Raw genomic sequence first — 27,326 nt, 5'->3', positions numbered from 1 at the left:
TTTGTTGACATGTTTGCATCTAAGAATGGAATTTCTTGTTCACAGGGTAACCTTATGTGTACTTTTCTATGAAACAGCCATATTTCCAGAGTGGCTGTACCACTGACTACTGCCAGCCATGTATGAGGCTTCCTCGACATGGGATTCCTGGGAGCTACACTCTGGGGAACTGCAACAGGGAAGGGAACATGGGGGTGTCTCCAGACTGAAAGCCACTCTTTCAGGTGGCCTCTTTCTGTCCCTATTTCCTCTCCCTTTCCCACTGGGCCAACACCCCCACCCCAGATCAGCACCATCCCACTTCTAGGGGGCCCCATCTTTCTCATCTGTCCCTGCCACTGGTGCAGGGTGATGTTTCAATGCAGACTATTGGTGGGGGAGGGGCTTTGAGCCAATTGCTATTCCTACACCACCTCCCTTCCTATCTCAGAGCTTGTATGTTTGGGGGAGGGGCAGTTCCTGGCCCTGTTGCACAGCCCAGCCCCCTAAGGCCCAGAGAGGGCAGGCCCAGCCGTGTTCTGCTGCACTCAGACCTGTGCTGAAAGCACACACATGTATTTGTGAATCACAGGGTGTAGATTGGTTAGCATGACCAGAGTGGTAGGGCACTGTGGTAAAAGCCATGGAGAAGACTGGGACGTGGGTGGGCCCAAATGGTGGGGCATCCCTGGGACCTGAGAGTGGCAGGTTGACTTCTCTATCTCCATGGCTCTGGGGTCATCAGCCCGTTGAGAGCACAGGGCTCACTGGTGCCAGAGCACCCATCATCATTCACTTAGAAATGCCTTCAAGCACTGTCCCCACACCTAGGGAGGGCCAAGTACAGTTTAGCCTCCTGACTGTACAGCAAGTGTAGCTGTGGGGTGGCAAGGTCAGGGGGTGGGGGTTCCTCGTCCTATCTCTGATCCGGAGGGACAAGCCCAACAGTACCATGGTGGTGCTTGACTTCCTGGTACAGTCTAACCTGCTGGACCCAAAATGGTGAGGCGCTGTGACCAGATCTTGCATGTTGGGGCACAGGCCAGAACACCATGTCCTGCTACCAACCCTCACCAAGCTGGGAGCCACCATGAAAATCACTGTGAATGCCACCACTGCCACCCACCTCAGCCCGACAAAGCCTTGTCTATCTGTGTTTATGTCCCCATGTCTGCATGGGCCACAGGCCACTCTGGGACATGAGAAAGAGACACAAGCTGCAGACTTTTCAGCTTTTATTACAAAAACAAGGGTGATTCCAGCCCAGTTTTCCAATAAAAGTCTGCAACTCAAAGTTTGACTTGGTCACAGCTTCTCTGGCTGGGGAGTAGGGCTGGTAGACAGGTGCAAGGCTTCGCTTTGACCACCCAACATTTCATTTTCCCCCGCCCCACGCTAGACACCTGATGCAAGTATAAGTAGGTCTTGCAGCTGCTCACTGGGCCTCATTGAAGCGGGTCACCATTGTCTTGTGCAGCGTCTCCTTGTAGGACTCAGTTGACGTGACCCCATAGGAGCTGCCTCGGGCACCCAAGCCAGAGCCCCGCACCCGTGTCTGGGCCTGTGTGAAGGAGGAAAACTCTGTTAGTCAGCCAAGGCTACAGTGGAGAGTGCTGGAGGATGGGGACGGGATCCCAGCAGGCTCACCTCAATGGGAGTCACAATGCCCTGCTTCTTGCGGCCCAGACCACTGCCCTCTTTCCAGCCCATGGCTTGGAGCATGCGACTCCCAATGTTGTCACTGCCCAGCCCATCCCGTGTGGGCTGCTCAAAGTCCCTGCAGGGGACAGGGGCACAGTGTGAGCGGCAGACCTGCTGGCCCCACACCCCCCACCTGGCCCTGGATACTCACACGGAGGCCGCAGACATGCCGCTGTACTTTCTCCTCTTGGGCTCCGGTGGCTCAGGGATGCCGTACTTCTCTCTGCGTTCAGCTGCGCGGTCCCGGTACTTCATTTGCTGAAACAGCGTTATATGTGTGAGAATGAAAGGGCTGACAGCTCTTTGCAGGAAACATGGGCACAGCTGGGGTGGGGGGCCCACAGGGAATGAGATCTGGCCAACAGGTCTGAGGTCCTGCACGGGGTAGTTGGGAAGAAGCTTGTGCATGGGGACAGATGTGAGGTGGCTGATGGCAGCCAGGCTGTGTCTAGCTGAGGAACTTGCCCGCATCAGTTGCCTGCATGACAGATGGGGTGCTTGGCAAGGGACTGATGGATGGAGCCGGGGAGTGGGTCACACCTCACCTCCATGTCATTCTTCTCAAGTGCCTCCAGCTCGTTTTCTGACAGGTGGGCTCGCCGGTGAATCTCAAGGTTTTGCTGTAAAGGAGGACAGGAGAAGAGTGAAGCGGCCAGGTCAGGCCAGGCTGAGGTTCCCTGCCAGGCCTCCCTCAGTCACCTTGTGGAGCCCGGAGAGCTGCTGGTGCCGGATGAGCGCTTCCTTGCTGGGGAACTGGCGCCGGCAGAGCAGACAGGCCAGCTTCTGCCAGTCGGTGAGCTTCTCCTCCCGCTCTGGGCCCCCGCGTTCCTGCTCCTCCTCACTGTCACTCTCCCCGCTGTAGGCTGCCACCAGCCCCCTAGGTGGGCTCTGGAAAAGGGGAAGGCAAGAGGTCAGGCTTGGCTAGTTCACAGCCCCCCACCCTTCTTTCTGCCCCAGGCACTCACTGGGCGGTCATCGCTGGCCAGTTTTGGGAGGTCCATGCTGGTGTGCTGTCTCTCAGCTAGTGCTCCCTGAGGTGGAAAAGTGGAAGTGTTAGTTGCTCTGTCATGTCTGACTCTTTGCAACACCATGGACTATAGCCCGCCAGGCTCCTCTGTCCATGGGATTCTCCAGGGAAGAATACTGGAGTGGATTGCCATGCCCTCCTCTAGGGGATCTTCCCGTTCCAGGGATAGAACCCATGTCTCCTGCACTGGAGGCAGATTTTTCCATCTGAAGCACCAGGGGTGGAGGGACAAGGAAATTCAGGGACTCCACAGAAGGACCAAAGGGATGACAAGCCTTGGGACAGAGCACAGATGGACGGCCACAACATACCTTCTTCTCGAGGATGGCGTAGCCTGCATCCGCGGTGGCTGACTCCCGCCTTTCGTCATCTCGCAAGTTGCTGATGGGCTGGAAGCTGTTTTTGAAGTTTTCTTTTTGTTTGTTGAGGCTGCGGGCCCAGCGTTCCATGTCCTTCGCAATCTAGGGATGAGAGTGGTGAGGCGGTGAGGCTCCTAGGAATCTACCAACTGCTGGGGTCACCAACTCCAACCACTGCCCTTGTAGCAGCCCGCCCCTTCCTGCCCTGCAGCCTCAAGTGGAAGGAGAGAGAGGAAGAGGTTAAAGTCCCCATTTCTCTGTCATCCTGTCATTAGTGCTCCTCAGCAAGCCCCTCCCTTGCTGTGTCCCTATTCTCCTCATAGGTGTCCACACCACTAGGGTCGCTGTGAGTTCTCATCATTCTGAAATGCATAGAATGGCTTGCTCTGCATACAATTTTAATTAACAGGTGTGATTCTACGCCACATTCTGTATTGATGCCCAATCCCCACCCAGGCACACCATCAGTTTTAGAATTTACCAGGCTATCAAGGGAACACGAAGTTCTTGCTTCTAAGTGTTGCACCCAGACTGTCACACTCTTCCTCCTCAGACAAGACATGGAGGTTCCCTCCAACTGCCCACCACCACAGAACACTGCAATGGCTGTTTTCCTGCCCACCCCCTGATGGGCCTGGAAGAAGTTCTCTGGCATGTGTATACACAGACAGATGAATACACACCATCAGGTGGGGTTCAGGCCCATAGGAGCAGACTTGTGCATCTATTTCCCTAGGTAGGGTTAGCCTGGCTTCAGGTGTGCACAGACCAGCCCACACTGTCACCAACAGCACAAAGGTTCCCACCAGGGGACAGGAAAGTGGATAGGCTGCATTTGGATGGCAGTGGCCACCTCAGGAAGATGGACAGCCCCACTGTGTACCGAGGAGATGGCCCTGGCTCAAGGTCACAGTGCAGAGCAGAGCCGGACCAGGAGCCGGGTCTCTCTCAAGCACAGATACTACCCAGAAGACACCTAAAGGACAGACAGTGACTGCTGGGCTCCCAGTGTTCACCTGTTGGGCTGTCTTGGTCTTGTGCTTTTCCTTCTTCTCTTTGCCCTCCTTGGAGGGCGCTCCTGTCTCCTTATGCCCATCAGCTGACTGCTCCAGGGCAGGGACATAGGTCCGCCTCTCCCCATCCCAGTACAGGTACTGCTGGCTCTGGGCGTTGTAGTAGTACTGGGGTGATGGGAGAAGGTGTGTGAGGGAGGAATGAGATGCTGAGGAGCAGACACCACCCCCTCCCAGGCTGCCCCATCACCTGAGAGTTGGGATCATAGTAGAGGCCGGTCTGGGGGTCATAGTAGTAGCCAGATGTCTCATCATACTGGTAGGTGGAGACGTCAGGAACAGCTGGGGAGTGACAAGTATGGGGGGGTGTCACACACCTTGCTGCTTTGTGAAGGAGCCCCCCGCCCCTTGCTGCAGGCTGTGGCTACTCACGGTACTGGCTGTAGGACTCCTGGGCAGAGGGACTCGTGGCCGGTGGCAGGGTAGAGCTGGGATGGGTGGGACTCTGGAGCTCTGACTTGAGCACAGCGGGTGATATGATGGTGTATGACTGGTCATGGGGGCAAGAACAGGGAACAAGGCTCAGTGTCTGCCAGTGACCCCATGTCACCCAGGAGCCCCCCAAGGACCCCTCCCCCTTATTTCCCTCACCTGGCTGTTGGCAGCGCCCTGGCTCCCGCTTGCTTCAGCTGCTGACTGCTGGTAGACGCCAGGAGTGGCACCAGGCTGGGCACGGGAGAAAGCCTGTAGGGACACAGAGTCCACCCCAGGCTCCAGGGAGGTCTCAGGACCTGGGAAGGGCAACGGAGAAGAGAGAATGTGAATGGCAGGACCCAGGACCCTAGGCATGCCAGTGCCCACTGTGGGTTTGGGGGAGACGCTGACGCTCACCTGCTCCAGCCGGGTCCCCTTTGGTTCCGGTGATGCCAGGGCCCTTTGCGCCCTTGAGGTAGCCATGGGCATAGAGAGAGGACTCTGTGCCCTGGCTGCCGCCATAGCCCTCATCCTGTTGGTAGTAGCTGTAGTCGACCGTTGGCTCCTCGGGGGTGGCCCAGGCACCCTCCCCACCCTGGGAGGCCTGAGGGGCAGTGGGAGGGGCTCATTAGCAGAGGAGGTGGTGTAGAGGGGAGGGGAACCGGCTAAGAGGCATCTGCCCACAAGGGAAGCTAGTATCTGTCTGTTGACAGAAAGCATGCAGCCTTCAGACAAGGAACACCGGGCCACAGTGGAGTGGGGTGGTGACAAAAGCAAGACTGGAACAATGACATGTGGCAAAACACTCCCAGAGCTGACACTGCTAGATGCGCTGCGTGTTATATGGGTTGGGGGTCAGACCCTCCCCTCCTATATTTTCCTCTCCCAATTTTCTTACAGCCACTTCTAAGTTCCCTTTTATCAAAAAAAGTTGAAACAATTCACAATGACACATGACCACCAAACAGAAGAGAAAAGCAACTGCATGGCCCTGGAAAGGGAAGCCTGGGAGGAGGGGCTGGGGAATGGAGCTGCCATGAGGCCCCTGCAGCCCACACCGGCAGCCACTGGGAGAGGGTTTCTGGTCCACGGGAAGCCGCTACAGCAAGGCAGCCCTCCTGTTTGCAGAGAGGGAGCGGGAGGGTGGAGGTGGCCCAGGTACGGGGGAGCTGGGGTGGAGGGGAGTCTCTGAGTACCTGTGAGATGGCCCACTGGGCTGCGGCAATGGCAGTGCTGGCCACAGAGGCAGCATTGATGCGACTGCCTTCGTTGGAGGCCATATCCCTGGGGAGGATGTCAGAGACTGGAAGTGAGACAGGAGGCCCCAAGCTGGGGGGCAGGCTGAGAAGGGACACAGGTGGGGCCCTGACCTCTTAGAACCCTTGGCAAACTCAACGTTGATGGTCTTGCCGTCGATGGTGAGTGGTGGGTGTAAGGCCTGCAGGATCTGTAGCAGCTGGGCTGCCTCCTGAGGGTGGGGGGGGGCAGGGCAGAAGGGTCAGGCCCGGGGAGGCCCCCGGCTCCATTGCCCCATTTCCAGGTTTGGGGCCGCGGTTGGGGAGCTAGGGTCAGGGTCCCTCCTCCCTGCCCTGGGGGCCGGGACTCTGGCTGCCCGGCCCCCCCCTGTGCCGCCCTCACCACGATGGTGGAGAGCTGGATAAAGGCGAAGCCACGGTTCAGTTGGGTCTGCTTGTCCTTGATGACGCGTACATTGGAGGAGGACAGCACTGCGTAGGGTGCCAGGGCCCCCAGGATGGAGTCCATGGTGCTATGTGGGTTCAGGTTGCGCAAAATGATGGCTGTGGGAAGGGACCCAGCATTAGGGAGCACGGATAACCTGCTCCGGCCCTGCCCTCTGCCGGCTCCCCACTGCTTCCTATCCCTGGCCTCCATGTTCTTGTACCTGCTGCTTCCTCCCACCTCTTCCTCTCTGCTTGTCAGCCCAAGTCCCAGCTCAGCCACTTGCCTGGTGAGAATCGTCTCAACACACCCTTCAAGTAGAGTTTGGTAATGCTCTTCTTCTGCTCTCCCTACATTATGTGTCTGACTCCAAACCCGTTGGACCCCCGGGAAGACTAAGTCCTGGTCACCATCGTCTCTCTGGCCTCGGGGAGCCCAGCCTAGACACCCTAAGGCAGAGAGGAAGGAGCAATGGACTCACTGTCGTTGGCGTTCTCCGAGCTTGGCTCCGAGCCCTGTGACAGGGCCTGGGAGGCCAGTACTCCCTGGGCCTGGTAGGGCTGTGGCAGGGGCAGCAGACCCTGGCTTAGCTCCCGACCCCCCAGTGGCAGCGTCTGCTGATCCAACCTCGCTCCCAGGGGCAGCTTCTGCTCCGCCTCTGCTAGGGGCATCAGGAGAGAGGCCGGTGACAAACGGGAAGGAGCTCCCAGGCAGGTCACCCTCCTTCCAGAGCTGTGGTCCGTCACCCTTTGCCCCTCTCCCCACAATGTCCCAAGGAAGAGGGAGGTAGGAAGGCCGTACCTGACTTGGGCACCCCACATTTGAAGCACTTCTCGCGGCGTTTGAAGTTCTGGACGCCACACTGTGAGGCACAGGCCAGGCTGTCAGAGGCAGCAGGGGGTAGGGGGTGGGAGCTTTCCGCTGCACCCTCCAAACATGGATCCAGAAATCTTCCAGGGATCCCGCCATGCCCCAGGAAGGTCCCAGGGTCGGGGGAGTGGGGAGCAAAGGGCTTTGGGGAATGGCTATCATTCTCAGACACACGACTCTTTACATGGTTTCAAATTTCTCCTCAGCGCCCACCCCTCAACTCAGGAGTCCGTAACCCACCCCACACCTCTGTTACCAACTGCTGTCTCCTCCAAGGGACCAGCTCAGAGACGTTTCCGCCTCCAAAGTCCTTTTAGTAGGTTCCTCTTCCCAGAACGTACTTTCCTTCTCAGAAACCTTCATCACTTTTCTATCCTTAAAAAGTCAGTAGCCCCTCTCCTGCCAGGCCTCATCCCTTCATCTCGAGGTTGGATCTTGCCACTCTTGAGAAATAAATCTGCCTTGGGTATTGCAGCCTCTGGAGACCCCCAGTTTTCACCACATTTCAGTCTCTGATCCGCGGTCAAGTCCTGAGCACTGTTCCCATGCCAGGCTCTCCGCAGCATGCGGCCTAACAGTAGGGAGCAGATGTAGCACAGAGGGGCAGCAGGTCAGTCTGGAAATGGTTACCACCAGGGACTCCAGGAGAGGAGTGGGCCTTGAGGCCCAGCTTACTCAGCTGGGTATAGTCCACATGGCTGTTTCACCTGGGAGGCCCAGAGGTTTGGTTTTGCTGGGAAGCACTTGCTAGCAGAGGACACAAGACATTTTGTGTAGCTGGTGTAGGAGGGTGGGGAGAAAGGCAAAAGCCAAGGCTGGAGAATAAGGTGACACTAGATCCCAGAGGAGCATCACACTCACATTCAGATATGTGCAGGTTTTTGGCAGAGAAGAAGGGACATGGTCAGAAGTGGGTGTGAGGAATGCCAAAGGTGAGGGAGTGGAAGACAGGCAAGAGGCCAGAAAACCAGAGAGGGGCCCATGGCAACTGTCTGGAGGGGTGAGGACCGGCCTGCACAGTGGGAATGGCAATGGAAGGCGTTTGTGTGATGGACGTGACAAGACCAGAGAGCAATGTGGTAGATAAAGGAGAGGAAAGAACAGACTGCCCTAGTTTCAAGGAGTATCTGAAAACACAGGAGAGATGGAGTGAGTCCTCCTGTCACTCTCTCCGGAGAGTTTGGACATCTGCCTTCTGGTGTTACTCTTTTCATTTTCAAACAAAGAGGCGCCCCCCCCCCCTTCCCGCTCCACTTTACTGGGCAGAATTCTTCTTGGGGAGAGGCTCGGGGCCCCCTGCAAGCTCTCAGGACTCCCTTTAGGTCTCAGGGCTGCCAGCCGGCTGTGGGAGGTGAGGTTGGCCTGAGGGGAGACCTGAACCCACGGTGGCACCCACAGCCCATGATCAGGAATAAGACACACAGCTCAAGGTTCCATCTCTCTGAGCCTCAGCCTCCTCCCAGGGAACATGACCGCAAAGACCTACAGCTTGTACAGTCAGTTTCCGTGGACCTGGCTTTGTCAGGGGTTGGGTCACCTGACACAAGCTCTCAGAACACCCTACACGTTATTCAGGACAACAGCTGACAGGTGCTGTTCCAAGTGCTACCCTCTCATCACTGCATTTCAATCCTTCTGACCACCTCTGGGTATTTAGCATTTGCATTTTCGAGATGGGGAGAGTGAGGCAAAGAGAGGTTCAATACTCTGACCTCAAGGGAGATTTTGAGGGAGTCTAATTTCAGCCAGTCTGGCCCTGATGCCCACGTTTCATACACCATGTTATGCTTCACCGTCACTAGTCACTCACATAAACGTCTGTGTGACATCTACTGGGGCCTCAGGCAACATCGTGCTGCATGAGGGCAGAGCCTGGCACTGAGTGAAAGCTCAGTATGAATTGGCAGCTGACTGGGTAGACGGGGAGGGGGCTCCGGGGGAGGCAATGAGCGGTGCTGCTGGAACTGAGCCAGTTCCTCCATGCCCACACCTCTCAGAGGCCCCAGGGAGATAGACACATCACCACCCCTGCCGCGGCTGTCTCAATCCACGGCACCTGCTGCCCACTGCCCCTGTACCTTATTACACAGCCAGTCCTCATTGATCTTGGGCTTGGGGTCGCTGTAGTGCATGGACACCTTCTGGCCCAGGATGTTGAGGGAGTGCTGCGGGGAAAAGCAGAGCACAGTGAGGCCTGGGCAGCAGTGCCCCACGCACCGTTTCAGCACAGGAGAAGAGAGTGAGCGAGCCCTTCAGCTGGATGGATGAGGGACAGGGAACGGAGGGAGGTCGGAGAACTGACAAGGGAAGAAGGAAGGGAAGGAGGGAGGGAAAGAGCCACAGCCCTCGGGCGCAGCTGTTTGCTGCCTTTCCAGGCACGCACACGTGAACACACTCCACCAGGCACACAGTGCTCGGCTGCCCGAAGCTTGCCGGACAGTGCGGCAAACCCCCACTCAGCCCTAACACTGCCAGGCCACACCCAGGGCCAGCACTACACAGGCTACACTTGGGATGAGGGGGGACAGGGAGGGGAGGGAGAGGAGGGGAGAGAAAGAGAGAGAGAGCGCACGCGCACTAGTGCTGGAGAAGGGGAGAAAGAAAGAGCTATATTTCAAAGATGGACGGTCCTGCAGTGAAGCTGTCTTCCCATGGCCAGCTGGGTCCTTGGGCCCACTAGCCTGTGGACCAGCAGAGATGGCCCCAGGGCCGCCACACTGCCCCATCGCCCCATTCCCCTTCCCCCAGCCCGAGGCACAGTGCCCCATAGCAGTGAGCTGGGGTCTGGGTGGGTGAGCAGAAGCTTTGGGTCTCTGAAGGCCCCAAAGCTGTTGGGTTAGGAGCCCATGCCAGGCTGGGGGAGTGAGCTCCCCTCCCTTCCAGACAGTAAGACTCCTTGCTGGGAGGGCAGGACCACTGGAGACTCCTGGGTGGGCCAGGTACAGTGGGAGGGGTGGGGCTCCAAAGTGAGTCCTGGTGAATGAAACTATGACCCCTGACTGGTACTTTAGATCAATAGAACCCTGCTGGCCTGTCCTATGGAAATCACAGGGCCGAGCTCACAGGGAGAGAGCTGGCAAAACGGGACTTGCTAGTTAGTATGCCAACAACTAAGTTTCCCCAGCAGCTGGACTTGCAGTGGTGCCTGAGTGAAACAAAGTCCTGGCTCTGCCTCACCCCAGGGCAGGGTGGTCCCCCGGGGAGTGGGCACCTGGGTGGAAAAACCCCCCTACCACCCCCAAGGCAGCCCTTCCTCTGAAAACTCAGTTGGGAGAGGAGGAGAGGCAGAGCTAGCGCCTGACCAGCGGGAAGGGCCAGTGGCAAGTGTGGGCTCTTAATGGGAAGCCCAGTGGGTAGCGAGAGACAGGAAGAGGAGATAGTGAGGGTCAGGAAGGGGTAGAGAGAGGGGTTGGGGGGGATGGGACACAGGACCACAGGGCAGGGAACTGTGTCCGTAAGAATCAGGCGATGGGGAGCGCTCGATTACAAAGTAGTATTTGTTTGGGGGGGGGTTCAAGTGCGGCAAAGCAACCTGATTGGCTTCCATCCATCGTGTAGCGTCCTGCAAGTGACTAAACTCGACGAAGGCGAAGCCCCGGCTCTGACCTGGAGACAGCATTCAGATACAGACGCAGTGGGTTAGTCAACAGCTTTGGACACACGGCGTTCCCGGGGGCGGGACCCGAGGGGAGAGGACTGGGGGTGGGGGGCAGAGAGGGAAGTGGAGAGAGGAAAAAGGAAGAAAGGGAGAGAGAAAAGCAAAGAGAGAAAGACCAGGGTGTGGGAGGCCAGGGAGATGGTCGGGAGGGGCAGGAAGGAGGGAGGAAGGGAGGCAGGAAAACACAGCCGGAGAGGAGTTGGGGGCGGGGGATATACACACGGTAGCTGGGAAGAAAGACAGAGATGGGGGCTCAGGCACACCTGCCCAGACAGCCTGGGGTGACAGAGACGGAGAGAAGGAGCTGGGAGGGAAAAGGTACAAGGAGAGGTCTGTCTCCAGAGAAGGAAGGAGGGCAGAGGGGCAGGCTGATGGTTTCACCTAGGCCAGAATCAACACTGGAATGGTGGGGCCCAGTATGAGGCCAGGGTAGCCCAGGAGGGGTCCCGCAACAGGTGTGTAATGGAAGGAGCAAAAGAGAAGCGGGGCTAGGCTGCTTGGTGAGGCTGGGGAGGCTCCAGGACCATTAGGAACCAGGGGGAGTCAGGGACACAATGTCCCCCTCAGCCTCACCACCATGCAGGGAAGGTGGGACTCCCCAGGGAGCCACCTCAGGGCCAAGCTGGGAAGACTATAGCCACCCCAGTCCACGTCCTCCAAGATGGCAGGAGAATGGGGGCCAGGTGGTCCAAGGAGACCTTTAAGAATCTAGGGCCATGGTAAGAGCACCCAGGGCCACAGAGGAGGCTGCACCTGGGACACCACCCCAGGGAGACCAGAATCCTGCCAGCCTGGCTAGAGTGCAGCAGAGCACGACCAACATGCTACCAAGAGAGACTCCAGGCCTGGCCAGGGCTGGGAGAAGGATCCAGGGCTTGAGGCCGCCGGAAAGCAGCTCCTCCTTTGGAGGTGCACACACTGGGAGGGCTTAGACACGGCAGGGCATGCTTGATCTCCAAAAGAATAACCGTTAGGATGCACAGGAGGATGAAATGGTATAATTACAGAGAGAGTGAGAGGTAGGGACAGAGATACACACACACACGCGCGTGCGCACGCGCGCGCACACACACACACACAGACACACACACAGATGGAGGAGTGGGGAGGAGACTGAAGATGGAGAGAGAAGCCCAGGCAGAGCGAGGCCTCACTGGGCCTGACTTGGGTAGCCTGGGGCCGGAGATCCTGCAGAGATACCCCACCCCGCCCACTAACCTCAGGCCAGCTCCAAGCAGCCTGCAAGAGGGAGGGAGGGAACGAGCAAGGCCAGCGACCTGGGCTGTTCCTTGGGATGCACTCTTGGACAAGAGCCATACCCTGCCTCCCCTCCTGGGACACATGGGTGGGACCTACTTTCTGGTCAGAGGCTGTTACCAGAACAGTGTCAGGGAGAGCAAGGAGCAGGGGAAGGAGAAGAAGAGGGAAGGAAGGGAGTCTATGAGGGGGATGGGGTTACCGTCTCAGATTCTCAGAGTCCCACAGAGGACGATCCCCGGAGCCTGGCCCTGGCCCTGCCCCTGGGGAGCACTCAGCACAGCTCACAGCTGCACCCCCTCCCCGACAGCCCTGCATCAAAGGCTCCTGGCCAGAGCTGTGAGGAGGGTGGGAGGAGGGGTGAGAGAAGAGAGGGTACCCCCAAGTGGCCCATTCCCAGCTGTGGCAGGAAGGCAGGGTGGGGAGGATGGGGGAGAAGGCAGAGGCAGGAGGGAGACTCGGAGGCTGAGGCTGGCCAGCAGAAGGGGAGGGTACTGGAACGAAAGCTCACCTGAGGATTTGTTCCGCATCAGCCGGACCTCCCGCGCTTGGATGCCATGGGATTGCAGCTGGCCACGGATCTGTATGGGGTGATATGGATTGGGGCAGGCTCAGCACAAGGAGGCTGTGGGTACCAGGGGCTGGCTGGAGGTCTCCGGGACCCCAAGGGGGTCACAGGGGTTGTGCGCACACTGTATCCACTCCCTCTCTCAGAGATTCTCCCCCAGTGATCACAGCCCCGGCCCCCTACCAGTACCCAGTCTCAGCTTTCAGACCCAGACTTGCAGAGGGAATTAAAGGAAGGAAGGGGTGGGCTACAAGGTGAAGCATGGCAGTGTAAGGACCTTCAGGGGCGGAGAATGTCAAGAGAGCAAGTGAGCCAGCAGCTCAAGAACGGTGGGCATGGGTGGTCTGCCAACAGGCTTAGTGCAGCCACAAAGCGAGGAAAGCTGGGGCGCAAACCTGGCTGTTCATGAACAGACTGCCCTCCAGCTTGCATTGAGAGAGACCCATGACACAAGCCCCAAACTGGGAAGAACTGGGGTCTGAGCAAAGCCCAGCCATGGGCACTAGATCACGAACAGAGTGGGAACTTGGGGTTGAGACCAAAAGGCACAGCTGTGGGGTATGGAAAGCTTCCTGGATGACCTATGCCAGGCGAAGCTGCAGATGCAACCTGGGATTTGGACCAGGTGAGGCAGGGTCCTGAGGCCAGTGGCGCCTCTTGCCAACAACTGGATGCCTGTGCTGGGCACTCTGGGCCAGTGGCCATAATGCCTCTGGGCCTCAGTGCCCTCACCAGGGTCAGCAACAGATTGGAGGTTCAACAGGCACACATGAGAATGGAGAAGAGAGATACACAGAAGATCAGGATCGCAATACTCAGGGAGGGCTCAGGAAATGGCTGGAACATGGGCTCTGGAGCTCAGCTGCCCAGTTCAGACCCCAACTCTGCTCTGTCACTTGCTGGCTGTGGGAACTGGGGCCAGCTGCCAGGGGCCTGGCCTCCTCATCCATAGGATGAAAAACACAGAGGACCTTCTCTGCAAGGTGGCGGTGCATGTGGCCCACCATGTGACAGATCCTCCACAAATGAGAGTGTGCAGCTACCGCCTGACCCTGAAAAGGGCAGGTGGGCCAGACTTGAGAGCTCTCAGACACACAGGTGGAGTTTTCTCTGCAACAACACAGGCAGCCAGCAGGTTTCAGGGGAGAGCTGAGTGGAGCCTTCACAGGCCGTGAGGAGGAGGAGGAGAACTGGGTAGGGTAGTGAGGAGGCTATTCTAGTGGCCCCCATGGGGTTTTCCTGCTCACGAAGGGAAGTCGGTACGGACAGGGAGGGAATGTCACACAGGCAGACGGGGTGGGAAGGCTGCAACAGCAGTGAAGGAAGGAGGACCCAAGGCTCTGTGGTTGTGCCAGTGAGGAGATCTGGGGCTGCTGGCAAAAGAGAGCAGGTGGTAGGGAATGATAATAAAACCTCAGAAAATCCCATGGAGAGCCTCCCCAGCCTGCAGGGTCTCCACATCACCTCTGCCACCAGCGATATCTGGCAGCGGGCCTGGTGAGCATCTGGCCTTTGATCGACATATGCAGAAGGGATGGATCACCAGCAGAATGTATGGAAGGAATGCTCTGTTCCCTCCCATAGCCACCGCCGCAGCCCCCTGGCCAAACCAGCCTGTGCCATGCTCCTCCCTTCCAGCCTAGGAGACAACAGGGCCTACCCCAGGGGCAGAGCAGTGCTGGGGGACAGGGCTGGGGGGAGAAGGGCTGAAAGGTGCTGAGGAGGTGGGGGGTAAGGGAGGGGCTGAGGGCCCTGGAGGGGACCCAGCCTGGCCTCCTGCTCTGCCGCCTGCCCGGGGACATGGGGAGCACGTACGTCATCCTCAGTGGCTGCCTGTGGCAGCATCCTCAGCATGACGATGTTACTGGCCTTCTCCTCCTCCTCCTCCTCCTCCTCCTCCTCCTCCTCCTCCCCTTGCTCGGTCCGATAGTCCTGGTCCCGATAGTCGCCGTCTCGGGGGAAGCCTGGCGGGCCGGTAGGGCTGTGCCTGTGCCGCCGCCGCCGCCTACGCTGAGTCTCGGAGCCCGGGGAGGCCTCGTAGGAATCCTGGCCAACAAAATGAGATGAGAGACACCAGGCGGGCAGTCAGTCTGAGGGTGGGCCTAGGGGCTGGCCGCTGGCTCTCCGAGGCAGGCAGGCTCTGAAAGCCAGGGGTGGGCGGGCTCCGGCTAAAGGCTCAGGGCAGGCAAGGTGGGCAGGCCTTGAACTGCAATCCTCCTGGGATTGGAAATTCTCCCTCAGATGCTTTGGGGGGGCTGCTTTGACGGGGAGTGGGGGAGAAGCAGGTGGCAGTGTTGGTGTGGGGGAGGAACTCCCACAGACAGGTGAGCAGACACCACTGAGACCTCCCTGGGAAGAGACTGTTGGAGGTTGGCACACTAAACCCTGCACTCTTTCTGCCCCCTCCTCCCTCGTCAGCTCAGCTAGTACAAGCACAATTGTTCCCTGTGCCACAGAAGGCCACAGGTCACTTAAGACTCCCAGCCTGGGCCCTGTCACCAAGTTGTGGGTTTAGGAATTGCTTAAGACCTCGGCCAGAGACAGCCAGCAAGAGCTGGCAAAGACTGCGAGGACTACAGCGCTGCCCCTCGGTCCCTGATCCTCTGCCAGGCCAGTCCTCCGTCACCACCACGCTCCTTCCTAACAGGGTGTGGTCACTGGATTCCTGGGCATTGCCCAAACCCTTTGCTCAGCACTAAGCAAGGCAGGCCTGGGTCCATGCCCATCCTGCCCTCACAGGGGCCAGAAAACTCAACTCTCCACTCTTCCTGGTCCACCCAGGGCCCACCCAGTGCTCTGGACACATCCAGGCACAGCTCACAGTTGCCACCAAGGAAGCCTGACTGCCCACCATGGGGGTCTTTGTGCTGGACCCCCAGAGGGTGGCTGGCTACCCATATTCTGCTTCCCAGGGCTGGGGTTGCAAGGGTACCCTTCCCACTCCTCTGTGCCTGTGTGGACCAGGGCCCTGAGTAGCCCCTCAACCTGGGGTTCGCATAAGGCAAGGCTGCTTCATCCCCTCAGATGGGGGCTCCCTGATGGTGGGCATCATGCCTCCCCCTCAGGCCAGGGCTAACTATCCAATATGGAAGTGGTTAGCTGGAGCTCAGAGGAGAGTCCTGACGGGGCTTTCCTTTCTGTTTAGGGGCTCTGCCACCACTGGGAATGCCCACACTCAGCCTCTCAGAGCCACTCTGCTTGCTGATACCCACGTGACATCCAGGTGCCCTCCTGACCCTAGACGCTGGGTCCCCAAACTGGCTGGGAGCAGGCAGTAGAGGGCTTGCAGTGAACCCTGAAGAACAGGGAAGAAGGGAGAGAGGTGGTGGCCAGGGGACCTCAGAAGTACAGAGCCAAGCACGTGGAGGTCAGGGAGACCCAACCTGGGAGAGGAGCCGTCAGAGAGGGGAGTGGGGACAGACCCTTCAGGTGAGGCAAAGCCCTTGAGCACAGTCTGAAGGCATGGGAATGGAGAGCTACTGCACGCGGGGCTGCAGCCAGATCGAGGCCCTGCAGGAGCCGGCCCCCCAGCCCTCACCTCTGCACTCTGCTCCTCAGATGAGTCATCATAGTCATGCTTGCCCTCCTGGCTGCCGTACTCGCGGGGATATGAGCGGTAGTCCATGTCCCTGTAGTCATGATCCCGGCTACGGTTTTCCCCACTGTCATCCTGTGAACGATCGGTGGCTCCGTAACGGCCAGTCCTGTCTCCACGTCCCCCTCTGGGGAAAGAAGGATGGGAAGCAGAATATGAGGGCAGTCCTTTCCAAAAGAGGCCCTCAGCTCCACCCCTACAGGGATCCCTAAGGCCAACCCCTAATCCCCAGGCTGCCACCACCTCTCCTTCAAAGCCAGCCCACTTCTCTCCTTCCCTTCCCCACCTCTCCATTCCCTCACTGGGCCTTCAGGTGTGGCCCCCTGCCTGGTCTCTTCACCCCCCACCCAGGCCCCCTCCAGTTCATTCTCTCCACCCTCAAAGCAAGTGAGTGTTTCATAAGGCAAAGCCAATCAAGCCCAACCACAGTTCTCCTCCGACGGCTCCCTCTTATTCTAAAGACACCAAAACGCTCACCAAGATCCTACAAGGCCTGCAGGGTCCTGTGGGCTGAGGTCCCTGCCGACCTCTTTCCCTCCAGCTCCTTGGGCACTGCACCACTCTGCCCCTCTGTTTCATGGTCACCTTGCTAGCACTGGCAGCTGTTTTGTTAAAATTTCTCCTACTGAAATAACTGTAAAATAATTAGCTCAACATTGATTTAATGTGCCTTTCTGTGGTGATTTAAAAAATTACTAGAATGAGTCTGGGGAAGGGACCATGCCTGTTTGGTTCACTGCTGTATTTCCCAAAGTTTAGCTTAGTGCCTAATACTCAGCAGGTGCCCAGTAATTCTCTTTTGATAAAATAATGACTCTAAAGAGCACTAAGTCCTAACCACTGGACCAGCAGGGAACTCCCAGTATTCTAAATGCAACCAATACGTATCTACTTAAAAGAAGAAAAATTGGACATCAACGTAGACTACTACTAGCAGGATCGTAATCCTGGTTAGAAATGACACTAGAATGCCCATTATCAACACCATAATTACTATTCTAAGAAACTAGCTAGTAAACAATTAAACAAAGGAAAAAAGAGATTAAAAGCTGGAAAGGAGATGGTAAAATTACTATTACTTGTAGATGATATGAGGATGTATCTGCCTTTGCCTAAGAGAGTCAATGGAAAAATCATTACAAATAAATCAGTAAAGATGCTGTGTTCAGAAATTAATATTCAGGAATAAATACCTTGCTGGTATTCAGAGAGCCACTGTTCAGAATCAGAAGATTCCAAATATAATTGCATCAAAAGGTTAAATACCTAGACATATGCAATATCTTATGACTATATGTCACACCAATGGGCCAGGATTCATCTGAAATCGGTCAAAGATTTAAATGGAAGAAATAAAACCAAAGACGAAAAGAAGAAAACATGAGATAGTTAGTTTTTTTTAATAATCTTGAAATGGGGAAAACTGTGACCCAAATCAAGAAGCGATACAAGAAAAAGCTATCAGATCTGACCATATAAAAATAAAACATATCTGTTTGGGAAAAAAACAAAAACAGAAAAACAAAAACCATCACGAGCCAAGTCAAGACAGACAATAAACAAGGAAAAGGTATGGGGAAAAAAGAAAAAGAGAACTGGATTTACAGAAAATAATACAGTTGACCCTTGAACAAGCACTGACCCTCTGCTCTGTTGAAAATCCGAGTATAACTCATTGCCGACCCTCTGCATTTGTGGTTCCTCTACACGCTCGGATTCAACCAACCATGGATTGTGGCGCACTGTAGTATTTACTACTGAAAAGAATCTGTATATCAACAGACCCGTGCAGTTCAAACCTGTGTTGTTCAAGGGTGAACTGTACAGATGGTTTATATTTGAAAAGATGCTCTATCTCACTCAACAAAAGATGAAAATTAAAACTATACTGGACAGTTCATTTTTGTAACACTTAAAATTTATTTTTGTGTATTTTCCCAAATATTTTTTGTGATAAATTATATACATAATTAACAAAAATGTTACCATTTTAAAGGGTACAACTCAGTAAGTGGCACAATGTACATTCACAATGTTGTATAATCATCACTACTACTTCTCATCACCCCAAACAGAAACTCCATACTTTAATTAAATAATCATTCCCCACCACCCCACCTAGCAACCTCTATTCTCCCCTGTAAGTTTGCCTTTTCTATGCACTTCATATAAGTAAGTGAAGTCGCTCAGTTGTGTCCAACTCTTTGCGACCCCATGAACTGTAGCCTACCAGGCTCCTCTGTCCATGGGACTTTCCAGGCAATAGTACTGGAGTGGATTGCCTTTTCCTTCTCCAGCGGATCTTCCTGACCCAGGGATTGAACCCGGGTCTCGCACATTGTAGACAGACGCTTTACCGTCTGAGCCACCAGGGAAGTCTGTGTCTAGCATACTATCTCAGCAGAATGCTATCAAGGTTCATGTTGCAGAATGTATCAGAATTTCATTTCTTTTTTATGGCTACCACATCTGTTGACTTCATGTTGCAGAATGTATCAGAATTTCATTTCTTTTTATGGCTACCACATCTGTTGACAACATTTTCACCTACTGGTTATTTTGGATACTGTGTATAATGTTGCTATGAACAATGGTATACAAGTATCTGTTTGAGTCTATTTTCAGTTCTTCAGCCCTACATACCCAGGAGTGGAACTGCTGAATCCTATGGGTTTCCCAGGTGGCTCAGTGATAAGGAATTCGCCTGCCCAATGCAGCAGACACAAGTGATACCAGTTCGATCCCAGGGTTGGAAAGATCCCCTGAAGTAGGAAATGGCAACCCATTCCTGTATTCTTGCCTAGAAAACTCCATGGACAGAGCAGCCTGGTGGGCTACAGTCCATGAGGCTGCAAAGAGTAGGACATGGTAACTTTAATTTTTTGACGAATTGCCAGTGTTGCATAGCATCTGTACAGTTTTACATTCCTACCAGTGATACAGTTGCCAATTTATCCACATTGTCATCAACACTTGTTACTTTGCCTTTTTTTCATGTGCTTATTGGTCATTTATACTTCTTTGAAGAAATGTCTATTTGAGTCTTTTGCCCATTTTTGAATTAGGTTTTTCTGTTACTGTTGTAGGAGTTCTTGATATATTCTGGGCATTAATCCCTTATAAGATATATGATTTGCAAACACATCCTCCCACTCTTTAGAATGTCTTTTCATCCTTTTGAATAGTGTTCTATGATGTACAAAAGTTTCTAATCTTCTAAAAAATTTTATTTAATTTTTTGGCTGTGCTTGCTCTTAGTTGTTGCAGTATGCAGGCTTATCCCTAGTTGTAGCATTTGAGCTCTCTAGTTAAGGTGTGAGTTAGTTGCCCTGAGGTATGTGGGATCTTAAGTTTCCTGACCAGGGATCGAGCTCATGTCCCTGCACTGGAAGTGTGGAGTCTCAACCACTGGATTACCAGAGAAGTCCCAAAGTTTCTAATCATGATAAAGTTTATTTTAAAAAATGATAATTTTAGACTTACAGAAAAGTTCAAAGATAATAGAATTCTCATATACACTTCACACAGTTTCTCCTCATGTTAAGAGAACCATGGTACATTTGTCAGAACAAAAAAGTTAACTGATCTACAGATTTTATTAGCATTTCACTATTTTTCCACTACTATCCTCTTTCTGTTCCAGGATTGAATCTAAGACACTACACTGCATTCAGTTATCATGCCTCTAGTTTCCTCTGGCCTGTGAAAGTTTCTCAGTCTTGCCTCTTTTTTTTTTTTTAATGACCTTGACAGAGGTTTGAAGCACGCTGGTCAGGTAATTTGTGGAATGTACCTCAACTTGGGTATAGCTGATATGTTCTTGTTATTTAGACGAGGTTAACAAAGCTGAGCCACCCATTTGATCACACTACATCTCAGGTGCGTGCTATCAACGTGACTTACTACTGGTGATGCTGAACTCGATCATCTGGTTATGGTGGGGTCTGCTGTAAAGTTTCTTTTTCCCTTACACTCTATTCTGTAGAAGCAAGTCACTAAGATCAGCCCACACTCAAGAGGAGGAAAAATTAATCTCTACCTCCTAGAGTGGGGAGTATCTACATATATTATTTGAAATTCTTCCCTAAGGAAGATCTTGTGATCAAATGTTTTTAACTCAACAAATCTTCAGAAGTCCAAATGTTTAACAACAAACTGTTGGCAGGGCTGTATGGAAAACAGGTACTCTCATATTGGTGGTACGAGTGAAAATGGAATGATCCCCATGGAGGGGAACCTGGCAATAGCTGGCAAAACTAAAAATCTATATGCTTTCTGACCCCCAATTTTCCTTCCGGGAATTTAATGTGCTGAAGCACTAGTATGTATACAGAAATAGTATTCAATGTGACACTGTTTATAATAGCAAAGGACAAGAAACAACTTAGAAGTGTCGTGAAAATTCTGTTTAAAAAAAGACTAATGATGGGGAGAGGAACCCCATCAACTATTAAAACGTATTATAAATGTCCTAAAAGGACGTTTTTGGAACAACTGATGACATCTGAAAACAGACTTAAAAGAGAAAAGTACTGAATCAATGTTAAATTTCTTGATATTGATAAGTATCCTGTGATTATGAAAGAGAAAGTAGAAGGAACTGTAGTATTTTCTATAGTATCTACTGCTCATGTCTTCCACTAACTCAAAAGATTCCGAAAAAAAGGTGTTATGTATAGAAAGGGAGAGGGAGAGGGGAAGGGAGAGGGGAAGAGAAAAAAAGAGAGGGGGAAGGAGGAGAGAAGAAGGAATAGGTCTGTAAGTAGGCAAAGCAAATGCGGCAAAATATTTACAGTTGGTGCTTCTGGGTAGAGGATTAAGGGAGTTCATTGTACTTGCAATTTTTTTGGGTAAATCTGAAGTTTTTTCAAAATAAGGAGTTATAAACATACATATACATACCACGATCAAGGAGGGTATACCTTAAGAATATCAAGGATACAATTTAATGCAATTATGAAGTTGATAGACAAAAGGAGAAAAAAGCATGTAATTATGAACTTCAATACTCATTTCTGATCGGTTTTAGCAAACCAAAATTCGAGAATTTTCCTGACTTATTAAAGACTACATTTTAAGAGCCTACAGTACACATCACACTTGATGCCAAAGCAAAGGAGGTTGCCTATCAGGCCTGGACTGATTTAGAAAGACAATCAAAATCAACAATGATTGAGTAGAAATAACAAGAGAACACAGCAGAGATAAGGTAATTTACAAAAATCAACAGCATTCATTTACCCCAGCAAATACCAGCTTGAGAAAAAAAAAATAGCCAATAAAAACTACTGAAGTACCTCTGAATTACTTTAACAAACAATACACAACCAGATTAAATTTAAAACCTTTTGCACAGCAAAGAAAACCATCAACCAAACAGAGACAACTGACTGAATGGGAGAAAATATTTGCAACTGGTACGACCAATAAGGGATCAATATCCAAAATATATAAACAGCTCATACACTCAATATCAAAACAAACAAAAACAAACTTGACTTAAAAACAGAGAAGACCCGAATAGACATTTTTTCCAAAGATGACATACAGATGGCCAAGAGGCACATGAAAAGATGCTCAACATCGTTAATCATCAGAGAAATGCAAATTAAAACCACAGTGAGATACCACCTCACACCTGTCAGAATGACTATCATCAGAAAGAACACAGACAACAAATGCTGGTTGAGAATGTGGAGAAAAAGAGGACCTTCATACACTGTTGGTGGGAATGTAAACTGGTGCAGCCACTGTGCAAAGCAGTATGAAGGCTTCTCAAAAAACTAAAAACAGTCTACTCCTGGGTATATATCTGAAAAAAAAAAAGATCAAACACTAATTCAAAAAGATACATGCACCCCAATGTTCACAGCAGCATTATTTACAATTGCCAAGATAAGGAAGCAACCTATTAGTGTCCACCAATAAACTGAGTGGATAAAGAAGATGTGTTACACACACACACACACACACACACACAGAGGAATATTAATCAGCCATAAAAAAAAAAGAATGGGATTTTTCCATTTGCAATAACATGCATGGACTTAGAGGGTATTAATGCTAAGTGAAATAAGCCAGACGGAGAAAGATAAATTCTGTATGATATCACTTATATCTGAATCTAAAAATTAAAACCAGTGAACACAACAAAACAGAAATAAATTCACAGATATAGAGAACTAGTGGTTACTAGTGGAGAAAAGGAAAGGGAGAGGGACAAGATAGGGGAGAGCATTAAGAGGTACAAACAACTATGAATAAAATAAATAAGCTACAAAGATATATTGGACAGCAGGGGGAATACAGCCAGTATTTTGTAATAATTATAAATCAAATGTAACCTCTCAAAATATATCACTATGCTGTGCACATGAAATAATGTACATCAACCATACATCAATGGGGAAAAAAAGGAGTACCCAAGACCTGTATTTTGGTTTATTCAGATTTTTATGTCCTTTAAATGAACCTTGTAGGTATTTATGACCTGTTTAAGAGGATGAGATGACTGCTTACAAAGATAACAATTCTCCTGAAATATATAAATTTAATGCAATCTCAAAGTTCTTGAACTTTTAGAAAGACTTGATAACTTTTTACATAAAGCTACAAAATGACTAAGTCAACTTCAAAAAATAAGAGCAGAACAGGCACTATTAAGACATTCTATAAGGCCACAGAACACTAAGGTTCTGCACAAGAATAGCAAAAAGACCAATGCAACAAATCAGACCACTCAAGACAGATCCATGTACATGAGGGAACTTGAGATGAGATGAGGTACCACAAATCAATAAAGAAAGAATGACCTATTTTGGGGGTGATATTAGGAACACTGACCACTATATGGAGGAAAATAAAACCAGAACCTACATTATAACATATTTAAAAGTGGACTCTAGATGGATTTAAAGACCTGAATGCAAAAGGTAAATAAAGTTAGGGATCCAGAGATAAGAATAGAGAAGATTTTTCAAAGGACAGATTTTAAGACAAAAAAGTGATGAATTTTAGCACACCAAAATTAAGAACAGGTATCCACCCTTGAGAGAATTATTAAATAAGAGGCAGCAGACACACCCCATGGTGTCCTTGGGACCAATTAGAAGCAAAGCACTAACATACAGGTAGCAATATAGACAGATCTTTAAAATGCAGTGCTGAATAATATAAAGCTCAGGAAACAGAATTAAAACTAACATTCTGTCATTTGTGTAAACTGAAAACACTCCAAACAAAACCACATATTTTAGAAGGATACATTTCAAAGACAACACAGCAGCTGCCTACAGCTATGGGAATTGCAAATAAAACAGGAAAAAATAAATATGGCAAGAGGTGGTCTTGTACCAATCTGTGATAGAAATGTACCTTGAACTGGAAAAGTATGATTAACTCAAACCCTTGCACTTGAGGTTCTTTAAAAGCCAAAAGAAAGCCAGTGGCTTTACCTCGTAATGAAGTCTAAGGCAAGTAAGCTACCTACTCAAAGTCAGAAATTGCCACACAGCACTTCTATTGAATACCATCCAAAATCGAATGCCTTTCACAAGACATTTTGAAAGGTCAAGGCTGAATAACACCTGATGATAACCACATCTCAAATTCGGGCTCATCACTTTTCAGAAACCAAAACATTATAATTCTACATTTTTCAAAAGGGGGTGGTAGCAGAAACCCTCTGTAAGGCAATAAAAAAATTATTTCCTCCTTGACTTTTTCATAAACCTACTGACTTTTGATAGAGGCTCTCTGGGACAGTTAGGTCTACTTTTCTATACAATCTTTAAATATCAGGAATGAATCATCTACATTAGAATCAAGTAAGGTGATCCACCAGTATGGTAAAGGTATGATCTGGCATCTCTGTATTTTACCAAGTGTCCCAACTGTTTCTGGTTAGTCCCTGAGTTTAAAAATAACTGGATAAGAGTGTCCACACCAACTTCAGCCCATCCTGTCCCTGAATCCCAGATCTTAAAAAGGCCGTGGCTGAGTAATACTATCTGACCTGGTTTGCCCCATACATTTTCTGGGCAAATTTCTGACTCTGAAGGCAACCCCTCCCCCATCCATCCCTCAAACCCAAAGCTACAGCCCACACCTCTCCCCTGAGAATCCACAGGCACTTACAACCCAACAACTGCCCACCTGTCACCCACTTTTGTCTGTCCTGCGGTGGCTGTCCATACCTTCCATACCTACCTGCGTCATCCAAAGTGGAAACCTGGGCATCGGTCTCCATGCCTCCCTTTCTCTTGATCCCTTCCCGCCCTGCAACCACACGTGGCACCTATCAACCAGAAACTGTGTGGCTTCCCTTGTGAGACCCTAAGTGAGGAGAAGGCTGCAATCTTATTTGTCTCATTTATCAATGCACTCTCAGAGCCCAGTACATGTCCTGGCTCTTGAGTGCCAAGTACATGTTTGCTGAAAAGAAACCAATCATCTGCAGCACTGTTTGGTTTTTTCTTGCCCAGATGCCCCCTCCAAGCACTTTCCTGGATCAATTCTCACACAGGGACAAACCTAAGCTGCTTGGGGGAGGGTGGGGGTTAGAGGGGAACTCACCGTCTTTCATACTCCATGTCCTGACAGGGCCTGCGAGGGCTGCTAGGGCCCCTCCTCAGCCGCTGGCTCCGTTTCACTTCCCAGCCACCCCCAGTGCTGCCACCATGATCTGCCAGCCTGGGTGATGCCTCCTGCAGGGACTCTGGGGAGAGCAGAAGGAAGAAAGAGGTCAGGGCAGTTATGGCAGAGAGGGTCTCCTTGAGAAACACTTGGTGCCAAGGCTCTCTGCTGTCCCCAAACCCAGCAACACTGTATCCCAACTCCTAGGGCTCCTGAGGATTGGAGCAGGAAGGCAGCCCTTATTTGGCCTGCTGCTTCCCTTCCCTATAAACGTGAGGCTAGAGCTGGCCACCCTGGAAATAGCACGGCCCTCGGCAGGCATGGAGCATCTTGCAGAGAGACCTGGTGGTGCCACCCATCCTGGGATCACGGCTTTGCCATCTGAGACTGGTAGACAAGCTCAAGCCTGGAGCTACTTGCCCGGGAAGGGGGGGGGGCTCTCGGTGCTGGATGACTTGTCTGAGATTGGGCACACTAGGCATGGAGACAAGTTTTCATGACAGGAGTCCCAGGCACCCACCAGGCTCCTTCCATGAGCTTCCAGGTGCCATTTCATCCTCCCAAGAAGATGCTGGCTGCCCACTATGAGACGGCAGGAGACCATGAAAGGCTCTGGGGGTAAAGGGGCGAACTTGGCAATGAGACAGCTGCCGCCTCCCTAGGTTCCGGGCCAACACAGTTTTGGCCCTCACTTGGCAACTGGCTCGGCCCTGAGCCTGCCTCTTATGCACAGCCAGGTTCCCCAAGACGGCTCCCTACCCAGGGCTCTGGGCCCAAGTTATTCAGAGGTTAAAAGCAGCCCTTTTGGAGCCCGTTTTGAAGCACTGTGTTATTCTGCTGGAATGGGAGAGCAGTCACTTCACGGCAACCCTCAGTGCTGCGGTGAGAACTAAGGAGGGCCGAGAGCCATGTGACCGGGCCAGGGGTCACCACAAAGTATCCCTGAATCTTCAGGCCCCACCCTCTGAACAACAAGCAAGCAAAAGTCAGGCGTTAACAGCACCTGCCCAACACTAGGTTGCCACCACACCTTTCCTTCATGTATACACTCCTATCAATTTTCTCTTCCTCCTAAAGTCTCAGGGAATGAGAGTTACCTGCTCCCAGATGGGTAAGACTTAGAATCACAACCAGGGAACCCAGTGGATGAGAGCCAGAGACAAAATCCTCAGTACATCTGGCAAAAGCATCCATAACAGATAGTGACCCAAGTCACAGACTCGAGCCCCGAAGAACTACGGGCCAAAACCACGGACAGGGACCCACAAAAATACGGGCCATAATCACACAGGCCCCCCTCCCCTTTCACAGAATAAGCATCAGAGTAACCAATACGAACCTCCCCTCCCCCCCCAAAAAGGAGCAGTCAAGTCTTACACACCTTCCTTGCACTTTCCGCCCCCACCCAGTAAGTGGATTATGGCCAGTCCTAATAAGACTTTCTATGGGTAAGGACCCCCTCCCCATAGATAACCAGAGTTACAGACAGAGGTTCCGAGGATAGAGATCCAAGTCAGACCGACGATCTCCCTTCTCCTCCACCCAGAGCCACAGAACACTTCCCCATGGGTTGGTTAGTACCAAAGTCACACACAAAAGCAGGGAGCACACTTTTTCGGCTAAAAAGAAAAGTCGCAGTCAGCGGCCTTCCACGGAAAAAGTTCGGCGTCGCAGACACAGTGAGCCATAGGAGCCCACTCCCATCCGTCCCTCCCTTCCCCCAAGCCGCGTGCACCCATCCAGTGCCCCAATCGCGCACGCGCCTCTGCTCTCAAAAGGAGAAAAACAAAAAACAATAAAAAAAGACACCCTCTCCCAGGCTCAGACTGTGCCAAGCATCGGTCGGTTCTGCGCGAAGCCCAGACCCATCGACCACAGTCCGCCCTCGCGGTTCCTCTATGCAACCCCCTCCACCCCCGGCCCCTTACCTCCGCCCCCACGACCAGCGTTGACTCTCACCTTCTGCGCCCGGGCTGTCAAGGGAGGGCTCCCGGACATCACCTCGGCCCGCCGCCACCTCCTCCAACTCTTCCAGCTCTGCCCGAGCCGGTCCGCACAACTACCAAGTCCGAGGCTGGAGGCAAAAGGGCGGAGGGGGGGGGAGGGGAGGGGAAAAGCGCCAGGCGCGCTGCCCTCCCCGGGAAACCCACTGTCGCCTACTCCCAGCCGGCCGCGATCACCAGCACAAAATGGCGACGATGAGAAAGGAGCCGGCGCTTCGACCACCATCCACCTACTAAGGGAGCGCGCTCTAGCCAACCCCGTCTATTGGTCGCTGTCAGCCCTCGGTCATCCCTGGCCTACTCTGATTGGCAAGCATATTGCCACCTCCCCGCTCCCCTTGCGAACGCCCGCAAGTCGAGAAAAGCGGTAGCTATTGGCCAATCCCGCGAGGCTGTCGTTTTAGAAGCTTGGCTTCCTTCGAAGATGAAAGAGCAACGGAAGCTCCGCCCTTCTCGCCGAAGGGCGAGGCAGCTCTCTGCGCGATTGGTTAGGAACATCCACGCAAGT

At 52.3% G+C, this 27,326-nt stretch overlaps 1 protein-coding gene across 11 annotated transcripts; it reads right to left on the bottom strand.

Annotated features, from left to right (window-relative positions):
* Positions 1-1,197: 1,197 nt before the first annotated feature.
* Positions 1,198-27,053, bottom strand: RBM10 (RNA binding motif protein 10). Of its 11 annotated transcripts, none has more exons than XM_005228071.3 (24): positions 26,744-27,053; positions 24,756-24,897; positions 16,125-16,308; positions 14,402-14,632; positions 12,530-12,599; positions 10,636-10,709; positions 9,182-9,268; positions 7,035-7,095; positions 6,715-6,894; positions 6,192-6,352; positions 5,924-6,021; positions 5,750-5,837; positions 4,971-5,157; positions 4,731-4,870; positions 4,512-4,629; positions 4,330-4,421; positions 4,083-4,247; positions 3,019-3,168; positions 2,646-2,711; positions 2,380-2,568; positions 2,226-2,300; positions 1,832-1,938; positions 1,627-1,756; positions 1,198-1,540 (listed from the first exon to the last, which is right to left on the bottom strand). In XM_005228071.3, exons 1-24 carry the CDS (start codon positions 27,042-27,044, stop codon positions 1,415-1,417), a joined length of 3,222 nt encoding a protein of 1,073 aa, XP_005228128.2. In that variant the 5' UTR covers positions 27,045-27,053; the 3' UTR covers positions 1,198-1,414.
* Positions 27,054-27,326: the final 273 nt, after the last annotated feature.

Source organism: Bos taurus, chromosome X (genome assembly GCF_002263795.3).
Source record: "Bos taurus isolate L1 Dominette 01449 registration number 42190680 breed Hereford chromosome X, ARS-UCD2.0, whole genome shotgun sequence".
Lineage (NCBI taxonomy): Eukaryota > Metazoa > Chordata > Mammalia > Artiodactyla > Bovidae > Bos > Bos taurus.
The sequence above is the reverse complement of the archived record's forward strand: the minus strand, read 5'-3'. Positions and strand labels throughout refer to the sequence as shown.